This window comes from Plecotus auritus (genome assembly GCF_963455305.1).
Source record: "Plecotus auritus genome assembly, chromosome: 5".
NCBI classification, from domain to species: domain Eukaryota; kingdom Metazoa; phylum Chordata; class Mammalia; order Chiroptera; family Vespertilionidae; genus Plecotus; species Plecotus auritus.
The window spans coordinates 156,680,116-156,697,234 of NC_137776.1; the positions used below are offsets into that span (position 1 = coordinate 156,680,116).

Sequence of the window (17,119 nt, forward strand, 5' to 3'; positions counted from 1 at the left end):
AGACTTAGTTATATCTAACATGCTCTGTCCACCCTTCATCAAAACTCAAGCTACACTAGTCAATTCCCAATTTTTATTCAGATTAACACTTGCCAACTTAACTTTGTTTTAAAAACAAATGGGTATATAAACTTCAACAAATACAGAATCACAAACTACCTTCTAGAATCACAAAAGATATCAAAGGTAGATACACCACAAAAATCATTTAAAATAAACTCTCATATTTTATAGATGAAGACCCAAGGCCCACATGGCTAGTCTGTTGGCAAAACTGATTCAACTACAGATTCTAAAAGCCACAAATTGTCTTAGAAATGGGCATTACAGAAAATGATCAAAGAATCAACTTAATCAAATCCCTACAATAAATAGATTGAAGGTTTAATAGGTTTTCAAAAAATGATATTACGCTAGTGAGTTTATTAAGCCAGCAAAAACTGGAAAAAGGGGAAAATCCAGTTAATTTCATCTTTTAATTGCAAGTACGTCCCAGCTTCACTGCCACCGTTCTCCAAAACAGGCATCATTTTATCTTGATTCCAACTGTCCCTAGATCCTTATTGTTTTCATAAAAACTGTGTGAACGGATTAAAAAAAATTTAAGCCTAGTTACCAGGGCTGCTTGCTATTTAAAGGGATTTTGTGATAAATGTGTTAACCATACTGCAATCAAGGCCAAATAGGCTCTAAAAGACATATACTTAAATTTTCCTACATTAAGTGCGCCTCCTTAAGAAAAAAATGCCATTCATATGATTTTAGCTCAATAGTTACATGTTAAGTATTCATGTTTCTATTTATGATGGAAGAATTAGCATATCTAACTTCTACTGAGTAACAGTATACATCATTTTTGCAGCACAAAGAAAAAGCGAGGTCCCTTTCAAGTCTTACACACGATAATGTAAACTTTATTTTTTAGCCCTCAATAATCTGAAAAACTCTCGGTTCAAAACCAACCTCTCTCATTCTTCAGCCCTGAAAGGAAGAACTTTCATCCCCTGAGAACAAAACACAGCCTGTCCAGAAACCCGCTGTGGCAGAAGGACGCGAGAAAGGTCCCTTCCGACTGGTTCCACGTTCTCCTGGGTGACATCATTTCACCTGCGCCTTGGCAAACAGGGAGGTAGCCAGAGAGCGAGGCCATCTGCCAGGGGCAGCTGGCTGGAGCTCCTGCTGGCTGGGCCCACTCCTCGCCACCGCCTGGGAAACAAAGCACGCTAGCTGGCCGCACCCCTGCGAACACCGGACAACCACACCTCCGCTGGCCGCAGCCCGAAGCCTCCCAACCGCCTGAGGGCCGTCCCGCCCTCGCGCGGGAACCAACGGCCGCCTCTCCCAGTACCTGCGAGGGAAGGCTCCGCCCTGCGGGGTTGCTCCCGCGGCCCCCAGCGGGCCCGCCGCCTCCTATTGTGACCTCTCGCCCAGCCAGTGGCCAGCTCGCCAGCTTCCTTGTCCCCGGGCCTCCTCACCCCCGGAACCGGGGCTCCGACCAAGGCGCTGTCACTGCGCTTCCTTCCTCTCGGTACCATTACACGGATGGGGCGTGCCAGGAAACGACAGCTGCACGCCCGGAGCTGACAGTCAGCTAACGCCTCGGGGGCTCCATGCTTTCCACCCCCGCGCCCTAACCGCCGGGCTGCTACCCCGCCCGCTGCACCCCACCGCAGGACTCGAGGACCAGCTCCCCGAGCGCCGGCGCACTACTCTCCGCTGCGCGCGCAGGCGACGCCCCTCGCACTAGGCCGCGTGACGCCCAGCACATGGACCTCCCCCTTCTGGGTTCTTGATCACCCCTGCCCCGCCCCCTCTTGGGAACAAACCTAGAGGGCCGGGGAGCTCGCAAGACCGACAAAAAGACGCTCCGCCTCTTTCCCCCTCAGCTCAGCACGAGCCCCTTTGTTTCCACCCCGAGGGGCAGGGGGCGGGGCTGCGGGCGACTCAGACTAGTTCCGGCAACAGACCGCACACCACGCCCCTGCGCAACCGCGCTCCTGCGCAGCCCCGCCCCCGCGGCCCCATCTCGGCCCACCTCCCTCGCTTCTCAATTTGTACACTCCCTAAATTGTTGCTGTTGGTCCCTGCCTCCCATCTCCAAAACTCTGTAGTCAAACAGTGACTGACCTCACTCAAATTCACAATACATATTCATGTGGCCTGAGGAATTTTTATTGATGTAGAGGCAAGGTATCTCACAAAGGAGCAAGCATTTTCGAACCCAACTTACCTGACTGTAAGGCTTAATTAAAAAGTAACAGTTATTCAGACCTTGATGAGAATGGGAAATTAGAGGTAGAAGGCTGAAGTCGGCTTGGGGACCTGATCATGTTCAAGATCTAAAAGAGGAAGTATGACCTTCCATAAAAAGCACAATAAATACAAGGAAAAGATAGTTAAGTGGTATCGGAGTAAAGTATGGCAGTCAAGGGACCATTATGGAAGAAGTGGGCTTTAAGCAGATAGGAATTAGATGATGTCTTCAAGGATAGTGATCATATTTTACAGTGGTCTAATGGGGGGGGAGGGGGAACAAAACAAAAAACGGGTTCTTAGTTCTTTTGGCATTATTTAAACAAGTCTCCTTCCCAGTTTAGGTCTCAGGCTGCTTCTGGTAGAAGATTAGGGAGTCAGACTAAAATGATGTTCTAGGATCTTCTGAACCTCTATGTATGAATATGGTAATTATTTGTATGTATCTGTCTCCCATATCAGGCTCAGCACTGGGACTCTGTTATGACTCTGTAACCACCCCAAGGTCCAAACCTACAGTCTGAAACACAACAGCAGGTGCTTAGCGACTGCTGACTCAAAACTCCAGCAATAATATCAAAGGTTTTTACAATTCTTGGACAAAGAAAAGCCATAATGAGACAAGGGCCCCTATGAACACAACCCCTCCCCCAGCCCCAACCACCATTATATAACCCAGTTACATAGTTGATTCTACCTCTCTGCCAATCTAACAAAGCAGCCAATTTGGAGATTACACCCAATTTTTTACATTTTTGTTTTCCATTTCACGGTAAAGAGTCATAAATCCCAGCCATACTTTTACACCCAATGCAATCCATTTCTAACATCTGAATTCCTCACAACTCCTCCTCTGCTGCTGTGGACTGACCTGGCATTACAGAACTTCCACCAGAATCTTAGCTACCCAAGCTTCCTTATACAATACCACCTGAAATAGTTTTTCCTGTATACTGGGATATAGGCTGTGTGTTGAGAAGGAAAAAGGGGGGGAAATACTGGGAAAGGGGAGGGAAATTACCATTTGAGAGTTGTCCAATCATAAGAGTCAGATTCCTCAAGTGCTGAATCTTAGCAGCAAAAATCTACTACAGTCCTCCAGGGTTCCTAACAGTTCGTCTATCTGAATCCCCCTTTATGAGGCAAATTCCTTGAGAACCCTTCTCAAATGGTTAAGATCTTAGCTACCTGTGCTCTTAACGCTTAACCCAAGAAGTCTGCCTAGATGTAAACGATGCTCCCTCCCCTAAAGGTTGGATAGTTTGAAATTTGTACTGCAATTTCTTCTCTAATTGATTTTCTTAACCAAAAAATCTGGTGCCCTGCTAATACCCAAAGATAAGTTTAAGGTGGGCCAATTATACCAGAGCATTTGTTCAACTCCAGTTCACCTATAATTTTATTTGGAGTCTGATAAAAAAAATGGGAAGTCTTGTTAGAGGTGACCAATAATATTTTCTGCAGTGATGGAAATATTTGACATCTGCACCATCCAAAAAGTGGCCACAGCTACATATGGCTATTGAGCACTTAAAAGGGGGCTAGTGCAACTAATGAAATGACCAGATCAGTTTAAATAGTCACATGTAGCTAGAAGACAGCCCGGCACTTGTAGGAATAGTTGCTTGTGAGAAGAACTTCTTGAGAATTTTGACTCCAAGACTGCCCTTTAAAATTGGTTTTCACAACAGATGTGAAAACTGTGAATGACTACTAAAAACTTCTTCCTGAGGTATCCAAGTCATTTATGTCCCCTCACGTCTAAAATAATAATACAGGTATCCCCCACATTTCAAAAGCCTGCTTTGTACCACTTCACTTTTAGGGAAGAACTACGTTAGTGCCTGTTTTTGCTAGCTAACAGGAATCTGAAGAGGATTTAGCAAAAATAGGGGATCAGCATTTGTTTTGCTGTGCAGAAAGAGTTCACCACCAAGCTCCTTCATGGGCAGCTACACTCAGCAAGCTGCCATTGCTCTGAACTGTATCTGAGTATCTGTGCTTTATCTTGATTTTGCACATTTGTTAGCAAGATGTGCACTTTATGCCATTTCAGCTTATGAAAGGTTTCATAGGAATGTTCTACTTTAAGATAATGGAGGAAACCTGTATACTAAAACAATGCTTACCAAATAGGAAAATACTGAAGTTCTTTTAAATATATCTGGTTACTGGGGTTGTCTACTCTGGTATCGATAACACCTGATATTTTTATTGGGCTGCACTGGATCTAGAGATGATATAAGGGTTGCTGATATCTTTAAAATATTGAATCTTCTATCTATGAGCAAGATGCATCCTTATATTGTCTGAATCACTAATTTTTTTCCATAATGCTTCACAATTTTTTGTAGAGGTCTTGCTCATTTTTGTTCTTAGCTTTATTCTAGGTTTTATATATAACTAGAGGCCCGGTGCATGAAATTCGTGCAGGGGAGGGGGGTGGGTCCCTCAGCCAGGCCTGCACCCTCTTGCAATTTGGGAACCCTCAGGGTATGTCCGACTGCCGGTTTAGGCCCAATCGGACCTAAACCGGCAGTCGGACACCCCTCTTGCAATCCGGGACCGCTGGCTCCTAACCGCTTGCCTGCCTGCCTATCTGATCACCCCTAACCACTATGCCTGCCTGCCTGATTGCCCCTAACCACTCATCTGCCTGCCTGATCACCCCTAACTACTCGCTTGCCTGCCTGATCGCCTCTAACTGCTCGCCTGCCTGCCTGCTCACCCCTAACCACTCTGCCTGCCTACCTGATCACCCCTAACTGCTCGCCTGCCTGCCTGATCGCCCCTAACAGCCTCTGCCTTGGCCCCCACAACAGCAGCTTCGTCCAGAAGGACGTCTGGAAAGTCATTCGGCTGTCTGGTCTAATTAGCATATTATGCTTTTATTATTATAGATTATTAATTCTAATAGTTTATCTGTATTCTCTTGAATTTTCTATACATACAATCCTGTTAGCAGAAAATAATGACTGTTCAATATCTTTCTTTCCAACACATTTCCTTTCTTTTTCTTTTTTGGTCTTGATTTACTGCACTGGCTAGGATCTCTGGTACAGTGCTAAACAGATACAGTGAGAGCAGGCATTTCTAATTTCAAAACAGGTAAACTTTCAACATTCCACATTTAAGTATTTTTACAGTAGGTTTTTTGTAACCTCTTTAGCAAATGAAGGGAGTTCTCTTTTATTTCTATTTTGTTTAAAGTTTATCATATATGGATGTTTAATTTTATCAATTTGTATCTATGAGCTAATTACATGATTTTTCTGTTAATGTGTGAATTACAATGATTGGTTTTTGGGTGCTAAACTAACTTTACTTTTCTAATTTTTAAAAAAATGTCTTGCCTGGCCAGTGTGGCTCAATGGTTGAGTGTCAACCAATGAACCAGGAAGTCATGGGTTCAATTCCAGGTCAGGACACAGGCCTGGGTTGCGGGCTCTACCCTCTGGGTATTGCAGGAGGCAGCCAATCAATCATTCTTTCTCATCATTGATGTTTGTCCCTCTCTCTCCCTTCCTCTCTGATATCAAAACATGTCTTATATATTGTTGGATTTGGTTTGCCAATATTTTGTTCAGGATTTTTATATCTGTGTCCTTGAATGAGATGAGCTGTTATTTTATATTTTTGTAATGTCAAAAGCTAAAGATAAAGAAGTTTTGTTACAAAGGTTATGCTAGCCTCAGAAAATGAAATCAGGGAGTGTTCTCTCCTTCTACTCCCTGGAAGAGTTTCTGTAAGATTGGTGTTATGCTTTCTTTAAATGTTTGGTATAATTTGCTGGTTAGTCAACTGAACTTGGAATTAAATTTCTTGAATAGTTATGGATTTCTTGTTAGATTTTCTGTCTTTTCCTCATTCTGAAACTCACAATCTGCTTCTAGAAAACTATCTCACAATCTTGCCAATTTGAAGGGTACTACTGCTGGAAATGTTTTCAAATATACTTTATAAGCAATACTTACACACAAATATTACCTAAGTAATAGTAGTCTGCCAAACAGTAAATATAAAATGTGATTTTGTGCTCAATATTTTTCATTTCTAGATATCAAAGAATCCTATATAATCCTATATAATAAAAGGCTAATATGCAAATTGTCCCTTTGACTGGGAGTTCAGCCAGGGGGCAGGGCTGGCCAACCACCTGCAGCCCCTCCCCCCGGCCAGCCCCGCCCCCGATCACCCCCACCCTCCACCCCGATCAGCCAGATCCCTCCCATGCACTTTGCGCACCAGGCCTCTAGTATCTAAATAATAGTTATTTGAAGCAGCAGTCACCAACCGGTGGTCCGCAAGGTCTAAAAGGTTGGTGACCGCTGATTTGAAGGACCTTTATACAAAAGAAATGATCAGAGGCTATAGGTTTTTTATCCTAATCTACACATTTGTATCACAACACCTGACAGTATTTTTTAAATGTCTATTTCCCCCTCTTAAACTCTAATAAGCTCCTCTTGGGCAGGTCCCATTTCTCCTTTGTATATTACTGACATCCATATTGGGAGAATGTTGGCTGATAGAAAAAACAAAAAAGGAAGGAGGGGCATCTCCTAGTTGAACATGTTGAAAGGCATGATTGAAAAGCTGAAGATAAAGAAGCACTTGTCCAGATGCTGAAGAACCATGCACATGAAGGAAAAAGATCAGGAAAAGAAAAGCTACACACTTTTAGGCCCTGCCCTGCCAAAGAAAGTGCTGGGTAGAGAATGGCCTTCCTGCTAGAAGTCTGCGACCTCTATGATAAGGAGGCAGTTTCCCACTGTTAATACTGTCATAAAAGTGGTTGCGCTACCATCATATCCACTGCCAAGTCTCCTGACTGCAACCTCATTCCAATCTCAACCACCACTGCTGAGTTAGTAGCCTCTACTCTGTTCTAAATTAGCATTAATCCTCCTAACTTTGCAAATATACATTTACTTGACTCTTGCCCATTAGACAGTAAATTCCTTGAAGCTAGAGACTAAGCCTCACTGACTCTGGCAAGGGGTCTAGCACATGGCAAGAGCTCAATAGTTTCATTAAAGATATGTAAATACTTTACCACAGTGATATTTCTAATGTTTTTATCAATAGGTAAATTCCCAAGGAGAAATGGGGGACAGAAACAGAGTGGGTAGTAAAAGAGGGGAACAAGGACACAAAAAATTTCAAAATTTCCTGAAGCAAGCTCTGCTCATCCTCCTCCCCTAAAAGTTCCCCTACTTCTACCAAAACCAGTTAAAAGAATGTAATAAGATTAATCTACTCAGAGGAAAGGTGTATTGGTCTAGCACTATTCAGGTTATGCTGAATCTACAAGCATGAACAAATTTGATTCTAATGTGAAACAAGCAGCATAAACACTTTCACCCCTGTTATCCTTATAGAATGAAAAGGTTAATTATCAGCAGCTGCCAGTTATAGTTGTAAAAGTGCACCCAAACTCACTGAAAACCTTCCATAATATAGCTATATAGGCTTTGGGATAAGAGAGTGTCAGACCCACAGTGCAGGTGAGAGATGCCAGGCACTGTACCATGGCAGAGGGGATGATGGAGGAAGAACTCTTAATACAGTGAAGGTGGGAAGAAGCTAAAGCAGACACAGGGTGAAAAGACATCACCCAGGAAGGAGTTCAAGAGGGATGAGTCAATAAACCAGATGCCCAGGATAAACCTACTTAGAAAGAGAAAAATAAGAGACTTATACCACGCCAGAAATGGAGTGGCTAGGGTGCAAATAAAACATACACTATACATCATATATGTTCCATGTCTGAGCACGGTAAATGCGAAAGAGCTGACTCTGAGGCATGACCCTCCTTAACATGTGCCTTTGAAGCAGAGATCTCAAAGTGCCCTTGCTCACTCTGTTCTGGTGAACAAGGCACATTGTAAGAGAAATTCTAGTTGCTATGACTCTCACTCTAAATTGCTCCAGAAGCTTAATCTGAGTGTAAATAACACTCTGCTAGTATAGTTTTACAAAACCCATTGAACAGCCACAGGCAAAAAAGACATTACAGGAAAATATGATCTGAAAAGCCGTGAACATGAGCTGTGCTTATATAATACAAGGGCTCCAAGAAAATAATTAATGGTATAAGCCTGACTAAGAAACAGAGAAGCACAACTAGCTCCTTCACTTCGGGCAGTACAATGAAAAGGCATTGCTGAAAGGGACATGGCAATGAGAGAGTTTAAAATGTCTGAGATGCAAGAAAAGGACAATGTTCTCTAAGTGGATCAAACCACATGATTATCTCATAACCTCCCCCACGTTTGATGAGAAATGGACCTCCTCTAGAGAATCATGGTAGATCTCATTAGTCACTAGAGAAATGCAAATTAAAACCACAATGAGATGCCACTTCACACTCACTATAATGGCTATAATTTAAAAGACAATCAAAAAGTGTTGGCACGTTTTCTGGAATGCAAAATGGTGTAGGTACATGGGAAAATAAACAAATATCCATTAACTAGTGAATAAATAAACAAAATGTGTTGGGTCCCTACAGTGAAATATTATTCACCCATAAAAAGGAATGGAGTACTGATTTATACTACAACACAAATGAGCCCTGAAATCATCATGCTAATTGAGAGAAGCCAGACATAAACGGCCACATATTGTGTGATTCCATTTATATGAAACTAGAGGCCTGGTGCATGACATTCATGCACTGGGGGAGAGTGGGAGGTCCCTCAGCCCGGCCTGCGCCCTTTCGCAGTCTGGAGCCCTCGGGAGATGTCCGACTGCCAGCTTAGGCCCGCAGTCGGACATCCTTAGCGCTGCCACAAGGTGGGATAGGCTCCCACCACTGCCGCTGTGCTCGCCAGCTGTCAGCCAGCTTCTGGCTGAACAGCACTCCCCCTGTTGAGCGTCTGCCCCCTAGTGGTCAGTGCGTGTCATAGTGACCAGTGGTTCCGCTGGTCGATTTGCATATTACCCTTTTATTATATAGAATGTGCAGAATAGGCAAATCTTTATAGTGACAGAAAGATCAGTGATTGTCAGGAGCTGGGGAGTGACTGCTAATTAGTATCAATGTGTTTTTTTTTTTCAACTTCCAGTATCATTTATTTTTCCTAGAATCCAGATACAAATAACCGCAGCAAGACAATGCTCAATACTATTTAAGCCTCACTTTAGGTTTTTTAAACTACGTCAGTGTTTGTAAACAAAAATTTGACATACCAACAAATTTACTCAATATTGATGTAACTACAATGTTTTATATGTAACACATGGACTTTAATATAACAGAATTTGGTTTAACAGAAACTAGCTTACACACAAAGTTACTCGTTGCTTATCTGTCCTAATCTATTTAGTGTTATACCGACAGACCCCCTCCCATTGTTTTTAATATGTAAACAGATGATTCCTCCCCTTAAAATGAAAAAGAAACAGAAGTTTCCATTCAGAAAAAAACATTAACAGAATTATCTAATTCTAAAGTATCAGCAAATATAACACCAGAAATAGATTATGGGCAACTCTTAGGTCTTTTACCTAAGTAGTATAATAGAAAGTTACAGTGCTGACCAAAGCAGGTTTCTCATTAAACTTTGTTTTAATGGGTCTCAAAATTCTTTAACAGATTTTTGGTCAAGTTGTATCCATTAAGAAGTACTGATTTTAAAAACTAATAACTTTAAAACTAACACACACACACACACACACACACACACACACACACACACAAAATGGTCCACAAAACGTTCTCCTTTCCTTGTGAAGGTATTTCGATGTATTGTAATCATTAACCAGTCTTTTACTATTAAACTTAAATGGTCAATTGAGACCAGCACTATAGGCTACAAGCCAATGTACATCAGCAGAGAAACTTAAGTTGGAAAACAGGCCAAGCCATAAAATTTAGGGACTTGCCACCATTTCCAAGGCTGTAGAAGAAAGACCCAAAAAATGAACTGGCCGTTTTTCTCCTTGCCTGACTCCTGGTTCCACCCCCAATCACACATGGATTAGTTAAAATTGAGTCAACTTTTAAAAAAATCACTTTTATTTCCAAATCTGAGAAATGAGCCATGCCTGAAAGTTAAGTGAGGACAATAAGCAAAGCATCAATATGTGTTTTGACAATGTGTTCAGAATAGCTAAGGAATTATTTTACCTGACTTGTATCGGGATAGAAGATCTGGTCTAGCCCCAGCACTGTTGGGTGACTCCTGAACAAGTCATTTCTCCCACAGAGTTGGATTAGCTGTGCTCTATAAACCCTTTAAGTCTGAGAGAGAGGGAACATGAGGAAAAAGGGAGAAGGGAGAGGATAGGGGGACAGCGGGAGATAAGAGAAAGAGAGAGAAAACGCACACATCCAAGCCATATATATCAGGCAGGTTCATATTTGTTTTTGCAAATGGAATACCCATTTGTTATATAAAGAAATGTCAGAAGATGTTTTAAACATGCTCTCTACCACTCTACTCCCCAGAATGATGCCTGATGATCCTATTCAAAGCAACTGACCATCCAACTCCTGGTAGTCTTTTTTAAAAAAATATATTTTTATTAATTTCAGAGAGGAAGGGAGAGAGAGAGATAAAAACATCAATGATGAGAGAGAATCATTGATCGGCTGCCTCCCGCACGCCCCCTACTGGGGATAGAGCCGCAACCCAGGCATGTGCCCTTGACCAGAATCAAACCCAGGACCTTTGAGTCGGCAGACCGACACTCTATCCACTGAGCCAAATCACCTAGGGCAACTCCTGGTAGTCTTCATCCCACTTATTCTGCTCTACATTTTCTTTAATCCACTGTGTTCATTGTTGCATACTATATAATCTAACTATTACATTTGTTTTATTGACTGCAGTTAAGACTGAACACTCCATGAAAAAAACAGGAATCTTTGTTTAGTATCATGATGCATTACCTAAGTGCCAATCAATACGTATTATTTAAAGACTGAATCAGTTGAAAAAATTATATAGTCACAAGATCCTAATCCATTTCCCAAGTATACACACGGTAGGCAAGAAAGAGAGGAGAGCATCTCTGAAAGTTCTTTGATCTACTGATTGACAAAATCCCTTAAACTTCTCTTCCCCTTCCCCATGTATTTCAGGAAAAAATCCCATCTTTTAAAACCCCAAAATCAGCCTGGCTGGTGTAGCTCAATGCTTGAACATTGGCCCATTAACCAAGAGGTCACTGGTTCGATTCCAGGTCAGGGCACATGCCCAGAATGTGGGCCCGATCCCCAGTGGGTGGCATCATGGAGGCATCAATCTCAGCGATGATTCCATCTCTTCTTCCTTCTCCCTTCCTCTCTCTCTAAAAAAGCAATGAAAATATATTTAAAAGCATAAAATCAGTCATACAAAGATTCAGATATTAGGAGGAAAATCTTTTTAAAGTAGTAAGTATCTGGCAGAGGTGGACAGAAACCTCATCTCCAGACTAAACCAGGAGACAGCATTTGGCTTTCCCACTGAAAATCAATAAATGGATAGAGGCATATTATACTTAGTAAGGGAAAGAAAATTTAACCCCGAAATATGGTGATATTACTGACCTAAAGTGATTTTGCCTTTTCCCTCTATCATCACTTTTATTTTCAAATGCTTATTTCTAAAATCTGTGGTATACAGAAGTTTATGGAGCCAACTCTACAGAGTCTAGAAGGTTCTTTCAGTGGCTTGCTTGTAAAAGAAGTTAAAAGTTAAACCCATGCCTCTGGATTACTGTAATAATAAAAGAGATTCTGGAATGTTAAAAACATACCACTCTCTTTGTAAACAGAATGAAATGTCTGAGCAAAGCTCACAAAGACAGAGAGATCAACACAGAACAAAGAAAGCTATTTGGAAAATCCCAGTGATCAACCAACTTCGGTTTGAGCTCCAACAGGATGAGGGAGGAGGATCTTGATTAAAACAGCAGAGAAAAAGATCACCTGGATTGGTATGCCTGGGGAAGCTACAGAGAGTGATACATTCCTGCATACAGAATACAGGAAATGGGAGGGAAGCCATTAGAAACTGATGATGGAAAAGACTGAGGTTAGGCCCATCAAATATCAGCAGCCAGATGTTCCAAACACAAAGCCCACATTAATATCTACTGCAAGAGTTAGGCCATCAAGGGTGCTGATGAGTATTGGAAAGCCCCTAAAAGATCGTTTCTTAGATAAAAAGAACAGAAGCAAAATAACCAAAATGAAAAAAAAAACACACCAGGTATTTTCGTTTGTTTTTCCATTCTCAATCCTCAACATTTAAGTTGAGCTTTGGAAACAGAGGCCCCTCCCCCGCCACAAAAAAACAACAACCCACAAACAAACGAAGTAAGTATGAGAAGAAAATATAATCTAACACAATCAATTACAAAAATGAACCTAATTGGAATGCCTAAGATATTTCAAATTGGAAACAGACACAAATTGCTGAGAAAGTTAACAGCTTTGGAGCACTTGTTCATGTATTAAGATAATCCATTCAGGCTGTGCAAGAAAAGAGGAAGCATGGTAACAGGGAGAGAGAGATGGGTAAGGATATGGAGGGCTTGCCAAGAGTCCAGCTGAGAGTTTTATCCTTAATAATTGGACACACAAACCAGCAAGGCCCTCTGCATTTCAAACTCCCTTGGCCTATGTCCAGCGTTAATCAAGTGGATCCAGCATATAAGGGCAGCACGCATTTTCACCATGGTAAACATCAACATGGACCTCACCTTGTCACTGTCATCATGACAAATGTGGTCGTGATGGATGGACTGGCACTGAAAAGAAGCACCAACACTACCTACAAGAGAAAGGGAGAAAAAGTTAAGATGGATAATTTCTAACATTTAAACTGCTTTCCCAAGTAAAAGTGCTTTTAAATCCATTATCCCATCTAATCCTCAACAACACTCGGGATAAGGATTATGAGTGTAGTTTAACTCAGCAAAACAAAGCTCAGAGAGGCTGATTGCACAAAGTAGCAGTCAGTGAAGTGGCAGGTCTAAGACTAAAGCCCTGTTATTCAAACTCCTAATTCACCACTTTCTACTATACTGCGTGGTTAGCTTTCAAAGTAAATACAGCTAAGGCAAATTTCTTTTTAGGGAAAAAAGTATACTCCTTTTCACACTATACATACTTAGAAAAAGAAAAAAAATGACCCTACAAATTCTCAGCATATAAATAATACACAATCATATGATTTTAAATAGATTTTACTACTTTAAAAGTATATATTATTTATATGCCCAACCATTTGTTCACTTGAAGAACTATATTTTAGTAGTAACTGCTCTATGATAACAGTGACATTTCTAACCAACAGGAAAACAAATGATTATTCGAGAAATGATTGAACTGATTAGTCATTTGAAAAAAGTTTTGTCTCCTACCTCATACCATACAGAAAAATGGTAGGTCAAAGATCTACTGTCTTACTGACAAGTTATAGTTTCTATCTTGTGCCCTTCTGAATAAAGTGGTACCAAGTGAGACCTATGGTGTTTTTACCAGTCTGAATGTGTAAATATTTAGATGAACCTTAGGACACCCTACTGCCATGCCTATGGACATTACAGTGACAAATACCATATTTTGTAAAATTTATGATGCCATCAATTCAGATGTCCAATTATTAAATATGCCATTGAGAATGAATGCTGCCAACTAAACTTTGACACATTTCTTAATACTAAAAATGTTTACTTCATACTTATTGAAATTACTCTTAGACTTGTTTAAAGGTTGATTTCTATCATGTATTACTCATGCATTCATAAAAAGAAAATGAGAAAATAATTAAATTGACAATAGCAGAAAAAAATGAGAAAATTATTTTTTAAACTTCAAAGGATAAAAACTCCTTACTATATAGGCTTACCAGTTAATTTATTTAAATGTACAGATGCTATAATCCCAGTGACAGTGACTGTTCCTAACCTACCCCCCACCCCAGCGCTAGGCTGGGGGACCTGAGGCCCCGCCCCGGCCATGTGGGGCTTGATGGGGACCTCAAGGCGTGTCCCCTGCCCCGGCCCAGGCGACCTCAGCCTGCACACCCTGCCCTGGCATCGGGGGACCTGAGGCTGTGCCCCCAGCCTGGCGGGGCTTGACAGGGGACCTCAGGCCACGCCCCCTGGCCTGAACCAGGGGTCCTCAAGGCGCACGCCCCGCAGCGGTGCCAGGCCAGGTGACCTGAGGCCGCACCCCCCCCACCTGGCTGGGCTTGACAGGGGTGGGGCCGGCTGGGTCTGGATCTAGCCCATTGGGGTTGGGGCTGGCCGGGTCTGGGTCTCATGCAATTTCGAGGCGCATGTGGGTGGGCAGGGACTTGACTCTGATTCCTGTGGCACACCCCAGACTCTGACAGGAGAAAGATTTTCATATACATTTTACTAATTTTCTTTCATCTCTGACAATTCTATTATAGAAAAAGCGCATATAGCAATATTAGAATATTTCCTCTAATTAATTCCCTTTTATTTATTTTTTTAATAATATATTTTATTGCTTTTTTACAGAGAAGAAGGGAGAGGGATAGGGAGTTAGAAACATCGATGAGAGAGAAACATCGATCAGCTGCCTCCTGCACACCTCCTACTGGGGATGTGCCCGCAACCAAGGTACATGCCCTTGACTGGAATCGAACCTGGGACCCTTCAGTCCACAGGCCGACGCTCTATCCACTGAGCCAAACTGGTTAGGGCGAATTAATTCCCTTTTAATGTGGACAATTTTTGTGCACCGGGTCACTAGTCTACTCATATTTACCTAAGAAAAGCCTGATTCCTTAACCTCAATAAAAAAAAATTTATCAACAAAGTACTAGGGGAAAAAAACCACATAATTTTTAAAACTTTGGTCACATCAAAAGATGCTGAAAAAAAATTTAACATTTATTACCAATTTCTATTTTTCAGAAATAACCTTATTAATAAGCGTTGCCACTGGATAACAATTCTGGGAAGGATTGGGAAGGGAGGAGGTACAGTTGCCAAAAACGTACAATATGGATAAGAATAATAAAAACCACAGAGTTCCCTCTGGTACTGGAATCAGTTAACATCATATAACATATTCCAAAACATGATTTAGAAAAAAAGATATGTAATAATGTCCTCAAATATTGAAATCTTTTGGGATACCAGAAGGACAAAACAAATCACAGCATAAACTATTATATCAAAAATATGGTAGATGTGTTTCAAGGAGTTAGTAAAAATTATACTTTCATTCAGTCTCCTATTAATCTAGTATTATGTATGTAATACTGAAGTTATACTAGTAAAAAGAATTGATGATTGTAAGTATGCATTAGATACCTACCAAGAGGTGCCTAAACAGACATTATTTTATTCTTACACAAAATCCTTGCATTTAACATAGTATGTTATGCATGTTTCTATTGGACACAGTTTAAGAAAGATGAAATAGTGTTGGAAACAGTTTACATAATACCATCTAATGACTGTGGGGGAGAACATTACTTGGGACCATCGCCAAAAACTTAAGACTCCATGAAAGCTGTAAAAATGATAATTATATTATTTAGCAATTTAGAAACTTCTGAGACTATCCTATCTAATAAAAGAGTAATATGCAAATTAACCATCACTCTGCTACACCCACCAGCCACGCCCACCAGCCAATCAGGAGCAAATATGCAAATAAACCCAACCAAGATGGCTACAGCCACAGAGAGCAGGAGGGAGGCTTGGGTTTCCCCAGCGATGGAGGAAGACAAGCTTTCCGCCTGCCCTTGCTGGCCTAGGCCTCCACTCAAGGCTACCAAGTTTCAATGATAGAAGATACATAAACCCAAACAGAAATGGCGGCAGCCACAGAGCTGGAAAGAGCAGGAGGCTAGGGTTGCCCTGGGCGATGGAGGAAGCCAAGCTTTCCGCACACCCTGGCTGGCCCAAGCCTCCACTTAAGGCTACAAAGTTTCAATTATAGAAGATACATAAATCCAAAAAAAATGGCTGCCACTACGGAGGAGCAGAAGGCTTGGCTCCACTCCAGGCTACAAAGTTTCAATTGTAGAAGATAAATAAACCCCAGATACCAGGGCCTCCACTTGGGTCTCCAAGGGGCGTGGCTGGCTTGCAAACCACCACAGGCCCCTCGCCCAGGCCGCCCCACACTCCAAGGGAACCCCCACCCTGATCTGGGACACCCTTCAGGGCAAACCAGCTGGCCCCCACCCATGCACCAGGCCTCTATCCTATCTAATAAAAGAGTAATATATGCAGATTGACCATCACTCCAACACACAAGATGGCTGCCCCCATGTGGTCAAAGATCCTGCCCCCATGTGGACACAAGATGGCCACCACAAGATGGCCAGCAGGGGAGGGCAGTTGGAAGGGACCAGGCCTGCAAGGGAGGGCAGTTGTGGGCGATCAGGCCAGCAGGGGAGGGTAGTTAGGGGTGACCAGGCTGGCAGAGGAGGGAAGTTGGGGGCATACAGGCTGGCAGGGGAGCAGTTAGGCATCAATCAGGCTGGCAGGGGAGTGGTTAGGGCAGCCGTGGGCAAACTATGGCCCGCGGGCCGGATCCGGCCTGTTTGGCTGTTCTATCCAGCCCGTGGAGCCGAAAGAGCGGAGGGTTGTCTTGCTCTCCCCTCCGCTCCTTCACTTTGAATTTATATTAGTTCACACAAACACTCCATCCATGCTTTTGTTCCGGCCCTCCGGTCCAGTTAAGAACCTATTGTGGCCCTCGAGTCAAAAAGTTTGCCCACCCCTGGGTTAGGGGGTGATCAGGCTGGCAGGCAGAAGCGGTTAGGGGCAATCAGGAAGGTATGCAGGCGAGCAGTTGGGAGCCAGCAGTCCTGGATTGTGAGAGGGATGTTCAACTGCCCATTTAAATGGGCAGTTGGACATCCCTCGAGGGGTC

The 17,119-nt window shown here is 42.4% G+C and overlaps 1 protein-coding gene across 3 annotated transcripts in view; it reads right to left on the reverse strand.

Annotated features, from left to right (window-relative positions):
- Nucleotides 1–17,119, reverse strand: part of RNF38 (ring finger protein 38) — a gene marked incomplete at its 5' end in the record, with an annotated part of 109,437 nt that overhangs the window by 46,083 nt on the left and 46,235 nt on the right. For 2 of the 3 annotated variants that reach the window (XR_013960667.1, XM_080669631.1), the window contains one exon: nt 12,952–13,022. Coding sequence is in view for 1 of the 3 variants with exons in the window: in XM_080669631.1 (XP_080525757.1) it covers nt 12,952–13,022 (71 nt within the window). Of the gene's footprint in view, nt 1–1,348; nt 1,719–12,951; nt 13,023–17,119 lie in introns of those variants that run through there. The other variant, XM_080669633.1, reaches the window with a different exon arrangement.